Source organism: Canis aureus, chromosome 35, assembly GCF_053574225.1.
Source record: "Canis aureus isolate CA01 chromosome 35, VMU_Caureus_v.1.0, whole genome shotgun sequence".
Classification (NCBI taxonomy): domain Eukaryota; kingdom Metazoa; phylum Chordata; class Mammalia; order Carnivora; family Canidae; genus Canis; species Canis aureus.
The window spans coordinates 24,462,584-24,480,339 of NC_135645.1; the positions used below are offsets into that span (position 1 = coordinate 24,462,584).

Consider the following 17,756-nt stretch of genomic DNA (forward strand, 5'->3'; position numbering starts at 1 on the left):
GTGAGCCCTGTTTTGGGTATAGAGATTACAGAAAAAAATAAATTCATTTAAAAAAAAGAAAGAAAATGGGTTTTTGCCTTATTTAGCATGAATGAATTTTCAAGGTTATAAATTCCTACAGAAGAGAAGGAGGTTCCTGCTTTGAGATTACTGCATTTAGTAAATGGTTTCATCCATTTGACATGTGGGAAACAGTCACCGTATGAAGTGTAATACATATAATGGCATCTTATATTTTTTTAATGAACAGCATAAAGGGGCAGTATTACTATCTGAGTTTTATTCTGAGCAGCAGGAGAAGAGAGAAATATTTACAGTCAAATTTTTATGGCAATAAAGGACATCTCTGCAATTATAATGAATACTGAAATTATCTAATTAAAAATGTACTTTATGATTCTTCTAGAATACATTCAATTCAACTAGTTAGCATTTACTCTAAGACATTTTTTTTAGTTACCCATCATAAACTCATACCATATAAGCAACTCACCGGTCCACAGGAGTTGATGTATTCTCAATAAAACTGATAACTTTTTCCCTGACATTAACGGATTTCGTCTTCAAAGCAACAGTCATTTTATTTACTAGCGATTTCATTCCTCGATCATTTGAGCCATTAGAAGATTCACCCTGAAAAAAAAAAAAAAAAAAAAAAAAGAACTTACAGATGAACTAACTGCTCTCCTAATGATTAGCAGAGACACTACTGCTAAAAGTTATCTAGGTGTTACTGAATTGTGTCCATATGTTAAAGTTCAATCTCCTAGGAACAAAACAGAAAATGAGTATGCAGAGATAGGGCCTATAAAGAGTAAATAAGGTTAAATGAGGTCATACAGGTGAGCCTTCATCCAATATGACTGGTGTCCTTTTAGGAAGAGGGAGAGACATCAGGGATGCACATACTTAGAAAAAAGGCCATATGTGTCCAGACAGATAAGAAGTCAGTCATCTCTAAAGCCAAAGAGAGACCTGAGGAGAGATCAAACTTGCCAACCCTTTGATCCCAGACCTGCAGCCTCCAGAACTGTAAGAAATAAACTTCAGTTGTTTAAGCCAACTACTTGGTTGTCTTTTGTTACAGTCACCCTAACAAAGTGATATACTAGGTAAAATCATTTGAGATGGGAATTAGAATTGAAAAATGAGGATATATGTTGCACATATAAATATGGAGTCTGAAACTACCTTCCTTATTCAATAAGAAATAGTTATTGACCTTAACTTCAATTATTCCATAAAAACAAGCAAAAGTATAATCAGATTATCATTCATGTAGCTAAATTTTTAAACATTTATTCCTTGTAAATTTTTAAATATTTTCATGTAGGACTTTACTTTTTTAAGAAAAATTAACTTTATGTACCTAATGTAATAGGTATAAAATTCTTTTTTCTTAAGATTTAATTTATTTGAGAGAGAGAGAGCACTGAGCAGGGAGCCTGATGCAAGTCAGAGCTCCATCCCAGGACCCTGGGATCATAACCTGACCCAACAGCAGACATTTAACTGACTGAGCCACCCAGGCGCCTCATGAGTAAAATTCTTAAACTATTTCATGGAATTGGGGACACCTGGGTGGCTCAGCGGTCGAGCGTCTGCCTTTGGCTTAAGGTGTGATCCTGGAGTCCCGGGATCGAGTCCCACATCAGGCTCCCTGCAGCGAGACTGCTTCTCCCTCTGCCTGTGTCTCTGCCTCTCTGTCTCTCATGAATAAATAAAATCTTAAACAAACAAACAAACAAACAAACACTATTTCATGGAATTTTACTCCATATTCCCTGAAGGGCAAGGTGGCAAGACGTGTCAGAAGTTTAAAAGTGTGGGATCCCTGGGTGGCTCAGCAGTTGAGCGCCTGCCTTTGGCTCAGGGTGTGATTCTGGAGTCCCAGGATTGAGTCCCACATCAGGCTCCCTGCATGGGGCCTGCTTCTCCCTCTGCCTGTGTCTCTGCCTCTCTGTCTCTCATGAATAAATAAATAAAATCTTAAAAAAGTGTAACTATCTTTTACCCATTAATTCCTCTTCAGAACTTAGGAGAAGGAAATAATTAGAAAGTGCCTTAGGATTTAGATACTATTAGATGGAAAATTATACAAATTAAAAAAAAGAAATGCTTTTAAATAAGCATTTTACAAACAGCATACACACACACACACACACACACACAGCTATAGATAGCATTTTATATATAGTATAACATAAGATTCTGGTGGTGAGGTGCCTGGGTGGCTCAGTCAGTTATGCATCGGACTCTTGCTTTCAGCTCAGGTCATGATCTCAGGGTGTGGGATTGAGCCCCACGTCCAGCTCTGAGCTGCGTGTGGAGCCTGCTTGAGATTCTCTCTCAGCTTCTCCCTCTGTCCCTCCCCTGCCCCTCTCTCAAATATATATATATATTTGAAGGAAATATCTCAAAATATGAAAATATGAATAGCAGTTATTGTTCTTTATACTTTTCACTTACGTATATTGCTAAAATGAACATGTATCATTTTTATTTTAAAGAGAAATAAGTCATTAAATAACACAAAAACTGTATTTCTCTTTCTGTATCCAAATTTGAAAACAAATTAAATTGACTATGGAAATTAAATTCCACACTTAATAATGGAATTATTTTTAATATAATAAAAATTATACTTTTTAATATAATATATAACACATCTTTTTTTTTATAACACATCTTTTTAATATAATGTATACTTTTTAATATAATATATAACACATCTTTAAGACAGTTTATTTAAAGGCCTCAGTCAGGGCAGTCCCGGTGGCTCAGCGGTTTGGTGCCGCCTTCGGCCCAGGGCCTAATCCTGGAGACCTGGGATCGAGTCCCACATCGGGCTCCCTGCATGGAGCGTGCTTCTCCCTCTGCCTGTCTCTGCCTCTCTCTCTCTCTGTCTCTATCATGAATAAATAAAATCTTTAAAAATAAATAAATAAATAAAGGCCTCAGTCATTATTTTTCAAATCTGAAGACAGGAACTTGAACAGAATTACAATCCAACACTGTGGGTGGCAATATTAATAAGAATTTTTTTAGGGGGCCTGGGTGGCTCAGTCAATGTTTGCCTTTAGTTAAGGTTGTGATCTCGGGGTCCTGGGATGCAGCCTTATACTGGGCTCCCTGCTCAGCAGGGAGTCTGCTTTTCTCTCTTCCTCTGCCCCTCCTCCCACTCTACTATAAGTGGGAGTGAGTGCTCGCTCACTCTCTCTCTCAAAAAAATACATAAAATCTTAAAAAAAAAAAAGGCTTTTTAAAGGCCAATCTGATGATAATGCAAAATTCTAAGAATTCTGCTATGTAATCTTTTGAACTTATTCTACTTCTATAACAAAGTAATTATGGCATATGTAAACATATTACTACAAAAATTAATTATAGTGGTGTTCATAACACAAAAAACTAAAAGCAGTGTAAATAATCAATAGGGGACTAACTGAATAAATTATAATATATACATCCATACAGTGGAATACTATGTAGTTATTTAAAATAAAAACAGCAAACAATTAAATAAATGGTGATCTCACATGAAGAGCTCTTAGATACCTAGAGGATTAAGTTGAAAATAAATTTCAGAGGTTTATCTGCTGGTAATTTAACAACAATATGATTTAACTTATATGGCTGAAGGTAAATAGTAATCATCCAGTGAGTTATAATTTCATGATAACTGCTATTAAATATGTGACACATACAACACCATATGTACACTTGTATATTTGATCCTCACATCATCATGAAGAAAGTTCTGTTATCATTTCAATTGCATAGAGGGAGAAACCAGAGCTGGAAAGATCTTGCTGTAGATCATGAAGAAAGTAAGTTGTAGAGACAAAACCTGAACATCAAGGTAAGCCAGACTAGTATCCTTCTATTTCGACGTGGACCATTATTTCTTACGAAAATGATTTAATGACATCAATTAACATAAAATATTTTTGAAAGAGCACAAAAGACTTACTGCCCAAATATTTCCAAAGAAGCACAGAAAAGTGACAAGTAAATATACCCACTATAGCAAAATCTTGTAGAAACCTACATCTCTATAACTAAAAATAAGATATAATGGTACTGGCAATCAGTTTCTGTCTTCTACTGCCTAGCCCATTTGCAAATATGGATGGGCTGAAGTTGTAATCCTGTCAATTTGTGGTGGGGAGGGGTATAGACATGGTCTGCAGGACCTGCAGCCATCAGCTTCAGCATTCTTTTGGCTCACAATAATTGGGAGACTCCTAGAACCAGATCACTTGGGAGTCCCAGCTAATCACAGGACTCAGTATTATCTCCACTGGTATTTAAGCTGAGCAGACAACTGTCACTAGATGATACAAACTGCAGCTGGACAGAATTCAGCAGGTGGATCTCCAGAACTCCTGGCTAGTTTAGATGTGCAGGCCTGTTCCATCATTACATTAACCTTGAAATAACAGGACTCCTCACTATGTGTGTTTGAAATATTTTGACTCCGTTTCTGTTATGGTGAGGGTTCAACTGTTAGTCACCTTTCTGGGCATTTATTCAAATCTGGTGACATATTCTACACATATACTTACATCGACAGAATTGATACTGCTCCTTGAGCCCGAGGTACTAGCAATCCAATGGCCATATCCATTTTCTGGTCCATCCACATTAATGTCTGCCAGGTGCTGCTGCAGTGCTTAAGATAAACAAGAAGAAAAAAAACCTGGCTCACATATCAACCCCCTTTTGGAAAGATTTGCTACCAGAGAATGTAAAAATCATGTCACAGCTGAATCAAAGAGGTTGCAAAGACATAATTACTGTTTTTTTTTTTTTCTGTACTTCTATAAAGGAATGAAGGACTCCAAGCTACAGAAAGCCTTCCTCTTTTTCTCCTAAAGTCCTCTGTACAAGTACAATTTTTCATAATTGACCTTAAGGATGACAAGAACTATACAAAGGCTTGATGTTTTCCTCTCTGGAAGGGAATCTTTCAAGTATTAAGAGATAATGTCAGCAACATTTTTATGGATTAAAGGAAAGGATTTAAAGAAAACCTATGGTGGCTTTTGTTTTACCATAAAGAGACATCTAATTAAAGAAGGCATTAACTGATATGGTAAGAGAGGTTATTCTTGAAAAAGAAGTAATACATAATTTAAAAAAAGCTTCTAAAACCTAGACTACACTATAAAAACCTCTTTTCAGAGGCTTTTGATGATAAGCTTAATAACCAAGTTTTGTATCATGCTGTCAAAATTCCTAATAAATCACACTGAGGCTAAGGCCAATACTTGCTTAACACCACTTATTAAAATAACTCCTTTTGGGGATACCTGGGTGGCTCAATGGTTGAGTGTCTGTCTTTGGACCAGGTCATGATCCCAGAATCCTGGGATCGGGTACTGCATCAGGCTCCTTGCAGGGAGCCTGCTTCTCCCTCTGCCTATGTCTCTGCCTCCCTGTGTCTCTCATGAATAAATAAATAAAATCTTTAAATAAATAAGTAAATAAATAACCCCTTTTGTAAATCACTCTGGGTATGAGCCCCAAAGGTTTTAGTTATCAGGTCACAATATGCAGGAATCATAGTACTTGCTAATATCAACAAAGATCAAAAGGAAATAGATCCCAATCTGTCAAAAATTCTTTTTTTTTAATTCTAAGTTATACAAGATTATCTTAAGTCAGAACTTAATCCTTATGAGACTCTCATGATTCAAACTCATGATTCTACTACTCAACAAATATTAATTTGATTTTAATATTAAAGGCTCTTTATTTCCTAATTGAAATATATTTGATCTATAGCACTGTATAAATTTAAGGTATTTAATTTATACATTATTAAATGTATGATTTATATATTGTAATATGATTTCCATTTCAGCAATAGTTAGCATCTCTATCGCATCATAGAATTAGTGTTTCTTTTTTATGGTGGGAATAATTAAGATTTAATCTCTGCAAGTTTGATTATTATAATACAATATTGTTGTCTATGTTCACTATACTTACAGTGATCCAGAGCTTATTTATCTACTAATCACAAGTTTGTACTCTTAAATAACATCATTTATTTTAAAAAGGCTCTTTTTAATCTTTTTACCCTGACCTAATCCTTCATAAATTCTCAAATATTTGCCTGCAGCAATTTTGTCAATTACTTTACTATCCTGGATTACCAGATATTCGTCTGAAGATTTGAAAACATCAGCTTATTTGTTTTATTCCAATCTATTCCATATTTTTAGCTAATACTTCCAAGTAGCTTAAAAATAAAATATAACAAAAAAGCAAAAAAGTATATGTATTCCTCCTACCCTTGTTTTCCAGTCCTATCTATTCCACGTTCTCCATAAAGACAAGTCACATAGACAGTTTTTTGTGCATTTTTACAAAAATTTTTTACAAATACGAGCTCATTAACCTATCTATTGAAATAATCTTCCATTAAATATCTGCTCATTTCACATGTCTATTATGTTTGTCTGTAATCTCTATGTTCTGTGGCCTTGCCTTTTCTGAAAATACAGAATGACTGAAGAGAGTTTATTCATTAACTGATCTGGTCACTCCAAGTCAGATCTGGTGATATAAATTCCTCTGAAAAGTGGAGGGAAAATAATTAATAAATTAAAACCTTACCCATAAATCCTCCACTGGCAATGCTCACATATTCTTTGTTTTTCTGTAGCAAAAAAAACAGAATTTAAATTATTCCAAAATGTAATTTAATTAAAACCTCTCATAGTTCTATAAGCTGACAAATGTAATATAAAGTTATACATTGACAAATGTAATATAAAGTTATACATTAGATTTCTGGACCTTTTCTTTTCTTTGACATTTTGGAAGGTGACAAAAAGATATACATTCATTTACCTTGTATATTGTATGGTCTGGTGTTTGGGTGGAATGAAGGGGACAACTTCATAGCTACTAACAAGACTATGATTTTATTTGTATTATAGTTCCAAAATGAAATAAAGAGTCAAACCAAAGCCAATTAAATTGTATTTTGGATATAATTAGAGTGGTTTTTAAAAGCTTTCAAAATATGTTGTGTCTCTCATAAAAAAGAAATATAAAAACAAATATTAGAGCTAATTATAATAAGAAATAACAGAATGTTACCATTTTACAAACTACTCTAAATAATGGATCTAATAAACAATGACAAAGAAAAAATGAGACATAAAGAAGAGAGATATCTGGGCAGTATGTACCTTCTGATGAAAGCTCATACCACCCAGGACTTCCTGGCCCCACCAAGTCTCTAGATAAAATTACCAACTTAGAGGAAATACCAGGGACAGAAGCCGATAAACACTATCATGTGAATGTAATCAGCAAAATCTATAATGTGGGAAACTCTCTATAGGACAAAGTACCAGTTTTCCAACAGATATATGTAAGTAAAAAAATTAGGAAAGGGAACCTATAAATTAAAAAGAAACTTAAGGGGATCCCTGGGTGGCGCAGCGGTTTGGCGCCAGCCTTTGGCCCAGGGCGCGATCCTGGAGACCCGGGATCGAATCCCACATCGGGCTCCCGGTGCATGGAGCCTGCTTCTCCCTCTGCCTGTGTCTCTGCCTCTCTCTCTCTCACTGTGTGCCTATCATAAATAAATTTAAAAAAAATAAAATAAAAAAAAAATAAAAAGAAACTTAAAAGATGTCAACCAAAACATCTTGTTTTGGATCCTGGGAAAATCAGGGAAACCTAAACAACATATTTTTTTTTATAATAAAGTATAATAATAATAATGTGGTTATATCTTTCTAAGGAGTTTATAGGGTTCAGTTCTACCTATTTTTGAATGTTTGAAATTTCCTATGATACAAATTGGGGAAAAAATTTCTAAAACCACATTAAGAACTTGAGTTATAAAAAGAAGTTCACAGTATTTCAAATTCTTGCCATGTGACAGGACTTACAATATATAGTTTATACCAGAGCATTTTTTAAATAGGCCAATCAAATCTATAAGTAAAATGAGTCTGAGTCACTATTTTTGTTTTTGTGTAAAATTCTAAAATCTCTCCTTTAATAAAATATAAAATTATCTTATGACCCTCTCATCCCAAATGCCTTGTTCATTCTCTGTAATTTTACCTTTCAAGGAGTCTTTCCTTTAGACTTATTTTCTCAAACCAGATTCCCAATAAAATACAACATGAACAGAAAAGGATCCAAATTGAGTGGCTGGTACAATAAATACCATGCCTGTGGTCTTTTCGATTCTATAGTTTAGGGTCATATAAAATGAAGGCTTTAATGTATTAACTATCATAAAATATCTAATAAACAACTAATTTTATAAAGAAAAGAGCCATCACCAAGTGAAGCTTTATAGAGCAGATAGAGAACAGGTTGTATAAAATCACTAACACAAATTAGTTGTGCTGAAGACAACATTCAAACACAGAAAGGTGGCTAAGTGTAATGAAAAATATACATGTATATTTATTCTATTTCAAAGTAAAGATATTAAAATAAATTATGTAGTTACTGTAAAAAGTACTAGGGAGTGAACAGACATAAAGAGCAACACAACAGAATAATCCAGAAATAGATCCTGAAACACTGAGGAATTAAGTGTATTAAAAAGGTGGTATTTCAAATTGATAGCACAACTGGTTACCTATCTGGGAAAAAGATGTTTTTGATTCCTACCTCACTTATTACACAAAAATAAATTCCAGATGGTTCAAGACCTAAACATAAAAAATAAATCACATAAGCATGTAAGAAAAATCTCAAGAAGTCCTTTCTTGGCAAGACACAAAATCTATAAGCTGTGAAGAGAAACTACATATAAATTTTACAACATAGGCAACAGTGGAAAATTACCTATAGGAACTTCTTAAAGGTGATAGCACCAACGGAGCAAAACTGAAATAATGTGGGGCACCTGGGTGGCTCAGCTGGTTAAGTATCTGCCTTTGGCTCAAGTCATGATCCCAGGGATCCTGGGATCAAGCCCCGTGTGGAGCTCCCTGCTCAGTGGGGAGCCTGCTTCTCTCTCTCCCTCTGCCACTCCCCCTGCTTGTGCTTTCTCTTTCTGTCGAATAAATTAAAAACAAAGCAAAACAAAAACTGAAATAATTTGTCAGCATACCTGTAAAAAGTGTGCCAGAACCATGTTCATGTACATGTCTTCTTCTTCTCTACCGCTGCCCATAAAACAGAGGTGCTCCCCACCAGCAATGGAGCCGGACTCGATGGACTGCTTCTGTGCTTCCAGCAAAGATTTTACTGACTGTGCAAACTCAGATGGATTCTGGAGCATCTAGATAATTTTTTAAAAACTAAAAATGTGGCATAACGGTATATGACACATACATTTCCAAATCTGAAATATTCTTATAGGGGGAAAAAAACAGTATTTAAATAGCTACCATAAAAACAAAGGAATAAAGCCTCCTATAAACAAAATTGCTGGGATCAGAGAAAAGAAATGTATATAAATGTACCTATAATACATTAAAACAAAAGTTGAAAATTCAAAGATTAAATATGCAAAGAAAATATTCTAAGAAAAAAATGTGTTTTTTAAATAAGCTATAATGTCATTAGGTATCATGAAAAGAAAAGTTTTCACACTGAGAGGAAGGGTCCATAACTAAAAACAATACATTAAAACAAGATCTATTTTTTAGTTTCCACTTCTTTGGTATTTCTTAGAGGACAGAAATAGGAGAAGACATTTTTATCAGCACTACTCTAGGTACTAAAGATAAATGGATGAAAAAAGTTAATATTTTCCCCTCAAGGAAACAGATATGCTAATAACCACAAAAATATGTTAAAACTGTTATAACAGGGCTACATAAAAAGCACAGTGAAGGGACGCCTGGGTGGCTCAGCGGTTGAGCGTCTGCCTTTGGCTCAGGGCATGATCCCACCGTCCTGGGATCGAGTACCACATCAGGCTCCCTGCATGGAGCCTGCTTCTCTCTCTGCCTCTGTCTCCACCTCTCTCTCTGTGTGTCTCTCATGAATAAATAAATAAAATCTTAAAAAAAAAACAGTGAAAATCCAACAGAAAAATGGACAAACCAAAGAAAAGCAATCTGTAAAACAAAATAAGAACAATATACTTAGAAAAAGATGTTCAACGTCACTAATAATTAACCACTGTTTTTCACCCATTATTCTTATAACATAAAAATAATTGATAATGTTCTATAATGCAGTGGTATTTTTAGATAGGCTTTTAGAAGCCTATTTTGCAGAAATACTTGCACAAGTTCACAAAACGTGTACAAGCATATAACTGCAGTATTGCTTATTATAAGAAAACTGAAAATAACCCAAATGTACATCAACTGGGCAATAAATTATGGTATATCTTTACCACAGATCACTATATAGTCATTAAAAAGAATGTACTTAGGGTACCTGGCTGGCTCAGAGCATGCAACTATTGATGGTGGGGTGTGAGTCTGAGGCCCACATAGAGCTTGCTTGCTTACATACATACATAAAATGTGGGGATATTAAAAAAAAAAAAAAAAAAAAGAAAGAACATACTTAAACGGAAAGATCCCTAAGAAACAGTTTGGTGAAAAAGCAAGTGAACTGCTGAGTGAAAAATCAAGTGAAAAAAAAAGTGAACAAGAAAGATATAAATACACAATAAAAGATCTGGAAGATTAAACAAGGTGGTAATAGTTAACTCTGGAGATATCCTTTTGAGTTTTTGAAGAAAAAAATCAAATATTCATGAATCACTTGAGCAAACTTTTAAATAAGCATAAAAGAAGGACTATCTAAACACTCCTAGGCAAATCAAAGAGAAAGGCTTGGAGTTCACTTTCAGGATACAAACAATCTTGATCTCCTTTCTTACTTAAAGCCCTCCAAATTGTCTGAGTGGTTCTACTTCTCTTTTTCGTAAGTTTCCTCTCAATACCACCTAAACCCCTCACTGTCACATTTTCAGGCTTCAATGTCACCTTTTTCAGATGAGATGGCAAGAAGGGCAAACTACATAGTCAGCAAAAAGAGTTACTCCTCTGTCTTCCCCATCCCTGAGGCTCTTATAACCCAGAATAGTTTAAATGTTTATCTCACTCTGAGTATTTCTGATAAAATTTAATTTCTTATTCATCTACTCTTTTAATTAAAGTGACCCTTAGACAGCAATTTTAACAAACGAGCACCGATATGCCAGATACCACCCTTATTAAATACTGAATTATATGCATAAGTACTCATGATGGAAAAAAGGCTTGTAGTAAACAGTTTTAGAATTACCCAAACTATAGTAAGAGCTTATATTTATAGAGTACTTACTAGATGCAAGGCACTACGCTAAGTGCTACATCAGATAACTCACAGTAAGAAGTTTAGAATTTACTGACATAACAATGGTAGGCAATAGTAAGCCATAGTTAACTGTTTGCATCTATCTTGTATCCTATCAGAAGAATGTTCTGGTGAAAAGGAAATCTGAAAACAATACTTTCGCTATATAGGCAGAGACTCCTTCCTTAAGCAGAAAGAAAATGTCCCCAGTCTGGAACATATATATTTATTTATGAAATAAAGGAAAAAAACCTATTTATTCTCTTACTTTATAAAAATTTTAACCAGCATTTATACTAACCAGATCTGAATCTAAGTGGAAAGCAGTTGATAAATGCCCAGCATTATACTGCTCTGCAGGACGGCAATCCACCACAAAGAACCGGACTCCTTCCTAAGAGGAAAACAACATTTGACATACTGGAATTTGCCATGAGGGTCACATTTCACATAATACAATATCAAATTCAGGCAAAGGAGAGGGAATAGATTTATTAAAAAACGGATCTCACAGAATTAGGAGGACCCAATTAGAAGCAATGCAAGAAATATCCTCAAGATCTTACATAACTATGCTCATTTTCAACAGTTAAAAACACTTTATATATACTGTTCTTGACTAGAAAGTCTTTAAATGTGTAGCAGAGGAATGTCAGTTTGAGCTAAAAAACTATATTGGAATTAAAATTTTTAATGTATATCATGTTAAATATATACTTAAAAACTACATAGTTATAAACATAGATCTAGGCACAATTACCATTTCTGCATATTAGTCCCAAAGTTGCCAGCAATTTCGATTCCTTAAGAACTAAACATCTTTTGGGGATGAGAGGAGGTTCTGCAATGCCAGTTTGAACCGAAGAAATTCACATGAAGGATTTAAAATGGATTACTGGTTTTCATTTATTTTTTAATACTAGTTCTAATAAGAGGCACCTAGGTGGCCCAGTCAGTTAAGCATCTGCCTTGGGCTCTGGTCATGGTCTCAGGGTCCTAGGATCAGGACCCTGCTCAGCGGGAGTTTGCTTCTGTCCCTCCCCTACTTGTGCTCGCTCTTTCTCTCTCTCTCAAATCTTAAAAAAAAAACAAAACAATTAAGTTCTATTAAGAAAAAATATGTGAAATGTTTGTTTTAAAAGAATCTATTATGAAATGCCTGTCTTTCTATGCCCATTCTTCTTCATCTTGGAAATACACCCCACCTTCCAGATACACATACCACCCATGGTTAACTGTTGCACTACTGGTAATAAAGAACATATACTGAAAAAACTGGCTCATTAGATTTTTATGCAGGAGATGCAGGAGACAGCACAGCATATCCTCAATTCTCCTTTGTTATAAGCTCTATAGCACTAGATCATGTAATCCAATTAGCTGTATAATTACTGTTAAATGCTAAATCCATCTTTTTAAGTACTTTATACAACCTCAATTGCTTTGTTAAAATATGAAAAAAGATTTGGCAATTTACAAAAATAGATGTCAAGCATAATTAATTATTGACAAGTAAAATAACACACAAGCTGGTCATTTTAAAATGAGCATGTGGGCAGAAGATTAAACACATTAACCATTCAAAAAAAGCAAAACAGCTACATTTTATAGTAAATTAACTTTGTGGGAATCAACAAAGGGAGGAAATGTTGGTTCCTTGCATTTAAAAGGAACATTCTTCTGACAAACTGTGGGTTTTCTTTACTTACCCCTTGAAGCTGATTTGCTTGAAGGATCTCTGACACCGAGATAGCCAGACAGAGAGCCTGACTCAGATCAGCATCGTCATCCTTAATTCCCAACAAAGTACTACCAAATAGATGGTGATTATCCTGTTTAAAAAGAAATTTTTATAACATTATAAACAAAATTAATCTTTCTTCCAAAGAACATTCTTAATAAACCATGATGAAACATAAAATAATTTTATAACGCTGAGTCATGTGATTTTTAAAACTGAATATTATATCATCTCGAATCTTATAGGCCGAAGGCTACAAAAAGGCTGTATACCAAGTCCCTCCCTGTCAGTACACACAAAATAAAAGACTTTAAAAAGATAAAACATTCTACACAGCTATTTTTCTATATCACCTGGAGTGAAATATTAAAATTTTAAAATGTTATGACTTTTCATATTTTAACCTAACAAAAACAAAATAAGGCAAAAATTACATAATACACTGATCCACAGCTTGACTTAATTAGCAAGTGGTAGTGCAGATTATTTACTATGTCTGAAGAATAAAAGGTGTTCCTCTTAAAAGACTGAAAAGAAAAGGGTAAGACTTCTTTTTCACTGAGCATCCTAAACCACTATCCTATCATCTGACTTGTTTGATATTGTTAGGAACTGAGGTGGTCTACATAAGGCAATTATTAAAATAGCTGAAATTAGTCCCTAAAAATGAACTTCTTTTTTAATTAATTAGTTTCAGGGGAAATGCTTTTGTCTGCCTTCTGAAACATATTACACTGAACATAATTTAACCTTATCATGTTTCAGTGACATGACCACCAATTAGCAATCATTATTACAGAATGCCTAAAAATAAATAAAGATAATAAATTCTATGCCTCCTCCACTATTAGCTTTTGATTCTTGGAGTTTTACTTTCTAGGAGCTCATACCACTCCTGTTTTTGATCTGGTGTCCTTTCACTGGAAAGCACTTAAGAAAGGTTCTAAGTCTCTATGCAGCTAAGGGACCCTTTTTGTTCATGAGACAGCTTTATATCATTAAAATTGTACAAAGCTAAACTCCAGATAAAGGAGGCATAATTACACATTCTCCATTAGATTTCTGAAATTTTTAAAGTCTAGAAAGCACTAGCTTAAGAAGTACCTCAAACTTCTCATGATCAGAAATAACTAATCATCACAGTTGAAGTGAAATAGTTCCTAGCATATTTGTATACTATCTTTTTTAATTTGTCTGTTTCTCTACTAGGGAGAGTATTTACAGTGAAAAATCCCCCAAATTGCAACACATAACAAGAAAGGAAAGAGTGACAACCTAGAGTATTTTAACTGAAGTGGACACAACATAAATAAAACAGTGTACAAAATGTGAAATACTGAAGCTGGTAATTTCTTGTCTTCTACCTTCCTAAAAGAAGCTGGTGTTTTACTGCAATAATACTGAGCCAGAGAGAAAAGGTCTTCTATATCTTCTAGATTCAAACTGGATGGAGTATTTTCCAAGAACTCTGAAAAAGGATTATAGATAGGAGAACGTTTAAAAAATTGTGATGAATACAATCATGAAAATTATTTGCATATCAAAGCTAGAATATCTTCAAACATAATAAAAACTACATAGATGGAATCTCAACAGCAATGCCTATAAAACTGCCTGAGAAGAAGTGGAGTTCCCCCAAAGGAGCTGAAACTGTTAATGTAATTCTGCAGTTAGTGAAAAAAAGTTCTGGCAATCAAATCAAATTCATTAGCTTTGATGGCAGTACTATGATTTAACAAACACGCGAAGTGCCAGGGCCCCTAGAAATAAGAAATGACTTAGAAATAGTTTCTGACCTAAGGAACTCTGTCTTGTGTGAGAAATGTAAAAATAAATCATTATATGTAGCAAGATAAACACTATATTATAGTACAAAGTGGCAGGCACTAGAGAGATTAATCTGTGTGGGTGCTAGAATGGGGAGAACCCAAAGAACCAAATTTCCACAATGGAAATAACTATGAAATCTGAGTACTGAAGGGTAAATTAAGGAAGAAGGAAGGGAAGACGGGAGAGAGAGAGGAGGCCATTTGATATGAAGAAACAAACCAGAATAATATATGAAAAAGAACTGAAACAGTGAAAAAATATGGATGAAATGAATGAAGATGGCAAAATTGAAGGAAATAGTCCTTAAAGTTTGCACCTGCAGAGTGTGTACAAGTTGAATGAAACCTCAGAGTTCTGTAGACTAATCTCTTAAATTTATAGATGAAGAACCTAAGTTTCAGTGACCTGAAGTATTTCCTCTACAGTGATACTTACGGATAACTTCTTCTTTGCTGTCAGACTCCTGTGCTAAAATAAATTCTCTGTACAAGAGACACAAATGAATTTGAGTTAAATATTAACAGAGTACCCTGAGAATAGAAAGGAGAAAAATCTAAGCAACTTGATACTTACTTTGCATTAACAAGGATTATTAACATTAAGAAATAAATAAAAAATGGATCTGCTTGTTGTAGATATCCATCCCATATTGCCTGAGTGACTTCAATGGAACAGTAACATGCAAAAAGGCTTCCAAGCTGTAATCAGGAAATGAAATGAGACATAAACCACTGGAAATGACCTGTTCTTTTAAAAGTATGAAAGCATATGTGTAAGTAACATTATATCACATTATCTGCACCTGATGCTTAATGTGTAGCTTAATTTTGCTGTATGTAATGCAAAGGCCTAATATGTGAATTCAAGGCACAATGAAGCCACTTACTGGCTGTGTGACACAGGGCACGTTACTTAACCTCTAAAGCTTCCATTTCTACATCTTAAAAAAAAAAAAAAAAGGAATACTGCTATTCTTCTTCTACCATTGTTGTGAAGAGAGAGATAGAAATATCTAAAGTAACCAGCACATATCTGCCATAGCATAACTAGCATAACTACTGCTATCAGGGTAACTGATAACCACAGGTAACCGCAATTATTATGGTCCGTAACCTATAAGGTAATGATAAGGATCAAACATAGTAATCTAAGAACACAGAGAAAAGTTTTAATGACAATATAATGGTGAACTGCTGCCAAAGCTTACTTGTCCATCATTTGAAACAAATGAAACATTTATATCCCTCAGTATGTTTCAGCTCTATGGTTTTCCACTTCAAATGAGAGTTCTTTAAGTTTCTCTAGAGCCTGTGTTTCAAATTGTATAAATTCAGTGATATTTTTAAAGTATTCAATTTTTATCAGATACAGAAACAATTCCATCTAGAGGTTTAAATTTACATTTTTAATGGCTAATGGGAACATATGCATTAGTGCATATTTCAGTAATAAACGGTCACATATTCTTATTAACTATCACTTATTTTAAATATTCTCACAACAGGCCTTCAAAGTTGACATTTTTCTCTCCCGTTTTTGGGGTACGGAAATAGACTAGCGTTAAATAACTTACCCACACTCACAGAGCTGGTGAGTGGTGGTGTTTGCACTAGAAAAACGACCTGATATTCCATAGCTAGCTGCCATTACACTTAACCACAGAGCTTTTAAAGAATATGGTGCTACTGGGCAGCCTCAGTAGTGCAGTGGTTTAGCACTGCCTACAGCCTGGGGTGTGATCCTGAGGACCTGGGATCGAGTTCCATGTTGGGCTCCCTGCATGGAGCCTGCTTCTCCCTCTGCCTGTGTCTCTGCCTCTCTCTCTCTCTCTGTGTGTCTCTATGAATAAATAAATAAACTCTTAAAAAAAAAAAAAAGAATATGGTGCTACTAATTTTTTTGTTGTTGTTTTAAAAATTACCATTACAAGTAAGACCACTATTATAATAGCCAAAGATGTAATAAAAACAAAATCACAATATATTGTCATCATTAAACTCACTTGGCAAACTACAGCTATCACTGCATTACTCACAGTTATAGGTCCTCAAGGTTTGGGAATTAGTTTTAACTGTAGCACCTCATTATTAAAAACAAAACAAAACAAAACAAAACAAAAAAAACACACACACAAAAAAACACCTCCATTCCATAGACATGATACTAGTAGCAAGAACAAACTATTTGGGACACTGAAGACAGATCAGTTGTTTTAGTACTCAGTTAAAATCTACGACCAGCACTGAGGACTGATTCAGAGACCTGGCAACAGAAATGGCATTTCTGAGGCATGTGACAGGAGAGACCTCTATTAAGATATCAAGATGCTTACAAGAAATAGTTTTTTTTTTTTTACTTCAACACAAATAAGTACATTGAATGGCAACATATGTATCTCAGAGAAAACGTAATTTTACAGTAGGGGTCCTGGGTGGCTCAGTCAGTTAAGTGTCGGACTCTTCATTTGGGCTCAGGTCACGACCTCAGCATTGAGACTGAGCCCCACGTCAGGCTCCACACTGGGCAGGGGGCCTGCTTAAGATTCTCTCTTTCTCTGTCCCTCTGCCCCTCCCTGCCTCTGCTTGTGCATATGTGCACATTCACTCTTTAAAAAAAAAAGATAAGCTTAACTTTACAGGTATTTTATTATTTTAACTCAAAGCAACAAGACTGTGGCTAAGAACTAAATAGGCTGTTGCAGTTTGAGATAATATGCCAGAGTTGAAACCAGTTAGAATTCTCTAAGTTCCATTTCTTGATTGTTTATTCATCCCTTCACCCTCTAAGATAGGTATTATTATTATTCCCATTTTACAGATAAAGAAATTGAGGTTCAGGGGCTGTTTTAAATCACACGGTTATGTGGCACAAAGGAATCCTTTCTGAAGAA

The 17,756-nt window shown here is 34.6% G+C and overlaps 1 protein-coding gene across 4 annotated transcripts in view; it reads right to left on the bottom strand.

Annotated features, from left to right (window-relative positions):
- Nucleotides 1-17,756, bottom strand: part of TBC1D23 (TBC1 domain family member 23) — a 56,727-nt gene that overhangs the window by 11,698 nt on the left and 27,273 nt on the right. For all 4 annotated transcript variants that reach the window (XM_077884156.1, XM_077884159.1, XM_077884157.1 and 1 more), the window contains 9 exons: nt 15,440-15,564; nt 15,302-15,348; nt 14,401-14,504; nt 13,005-13,127; nt 11,597-11,689; nt 9,104-9,274; nt 6,628-6,670; nt 4,569-4,675; nt 494-633 (listed from right to left, as the gene is read on the bottom strand). In XM_077884156.1, the coding sequence (XP_077740282.1) occupies nt 494-633; nt 4,569-4,675; nt 6,628-6,670; nt 9,104-9,274; nt 11,597-11,689; nt 13,005-13,127; nt 14,401-14,504; nt 15,302-15,348; nt 15,440-15,564 (953 nt within the window). The remainder of the gene's footprint in view (nt 1-493; nt 634-4,568; nt 4,676-6,627; nt 6,671-9,103; nt 9,275-11,596; nt 11,690-13,004; nt 13,128-14,400; nt 14,505-15,301; nt 15,349-15,439; nt 15,565-17,756) is intronic.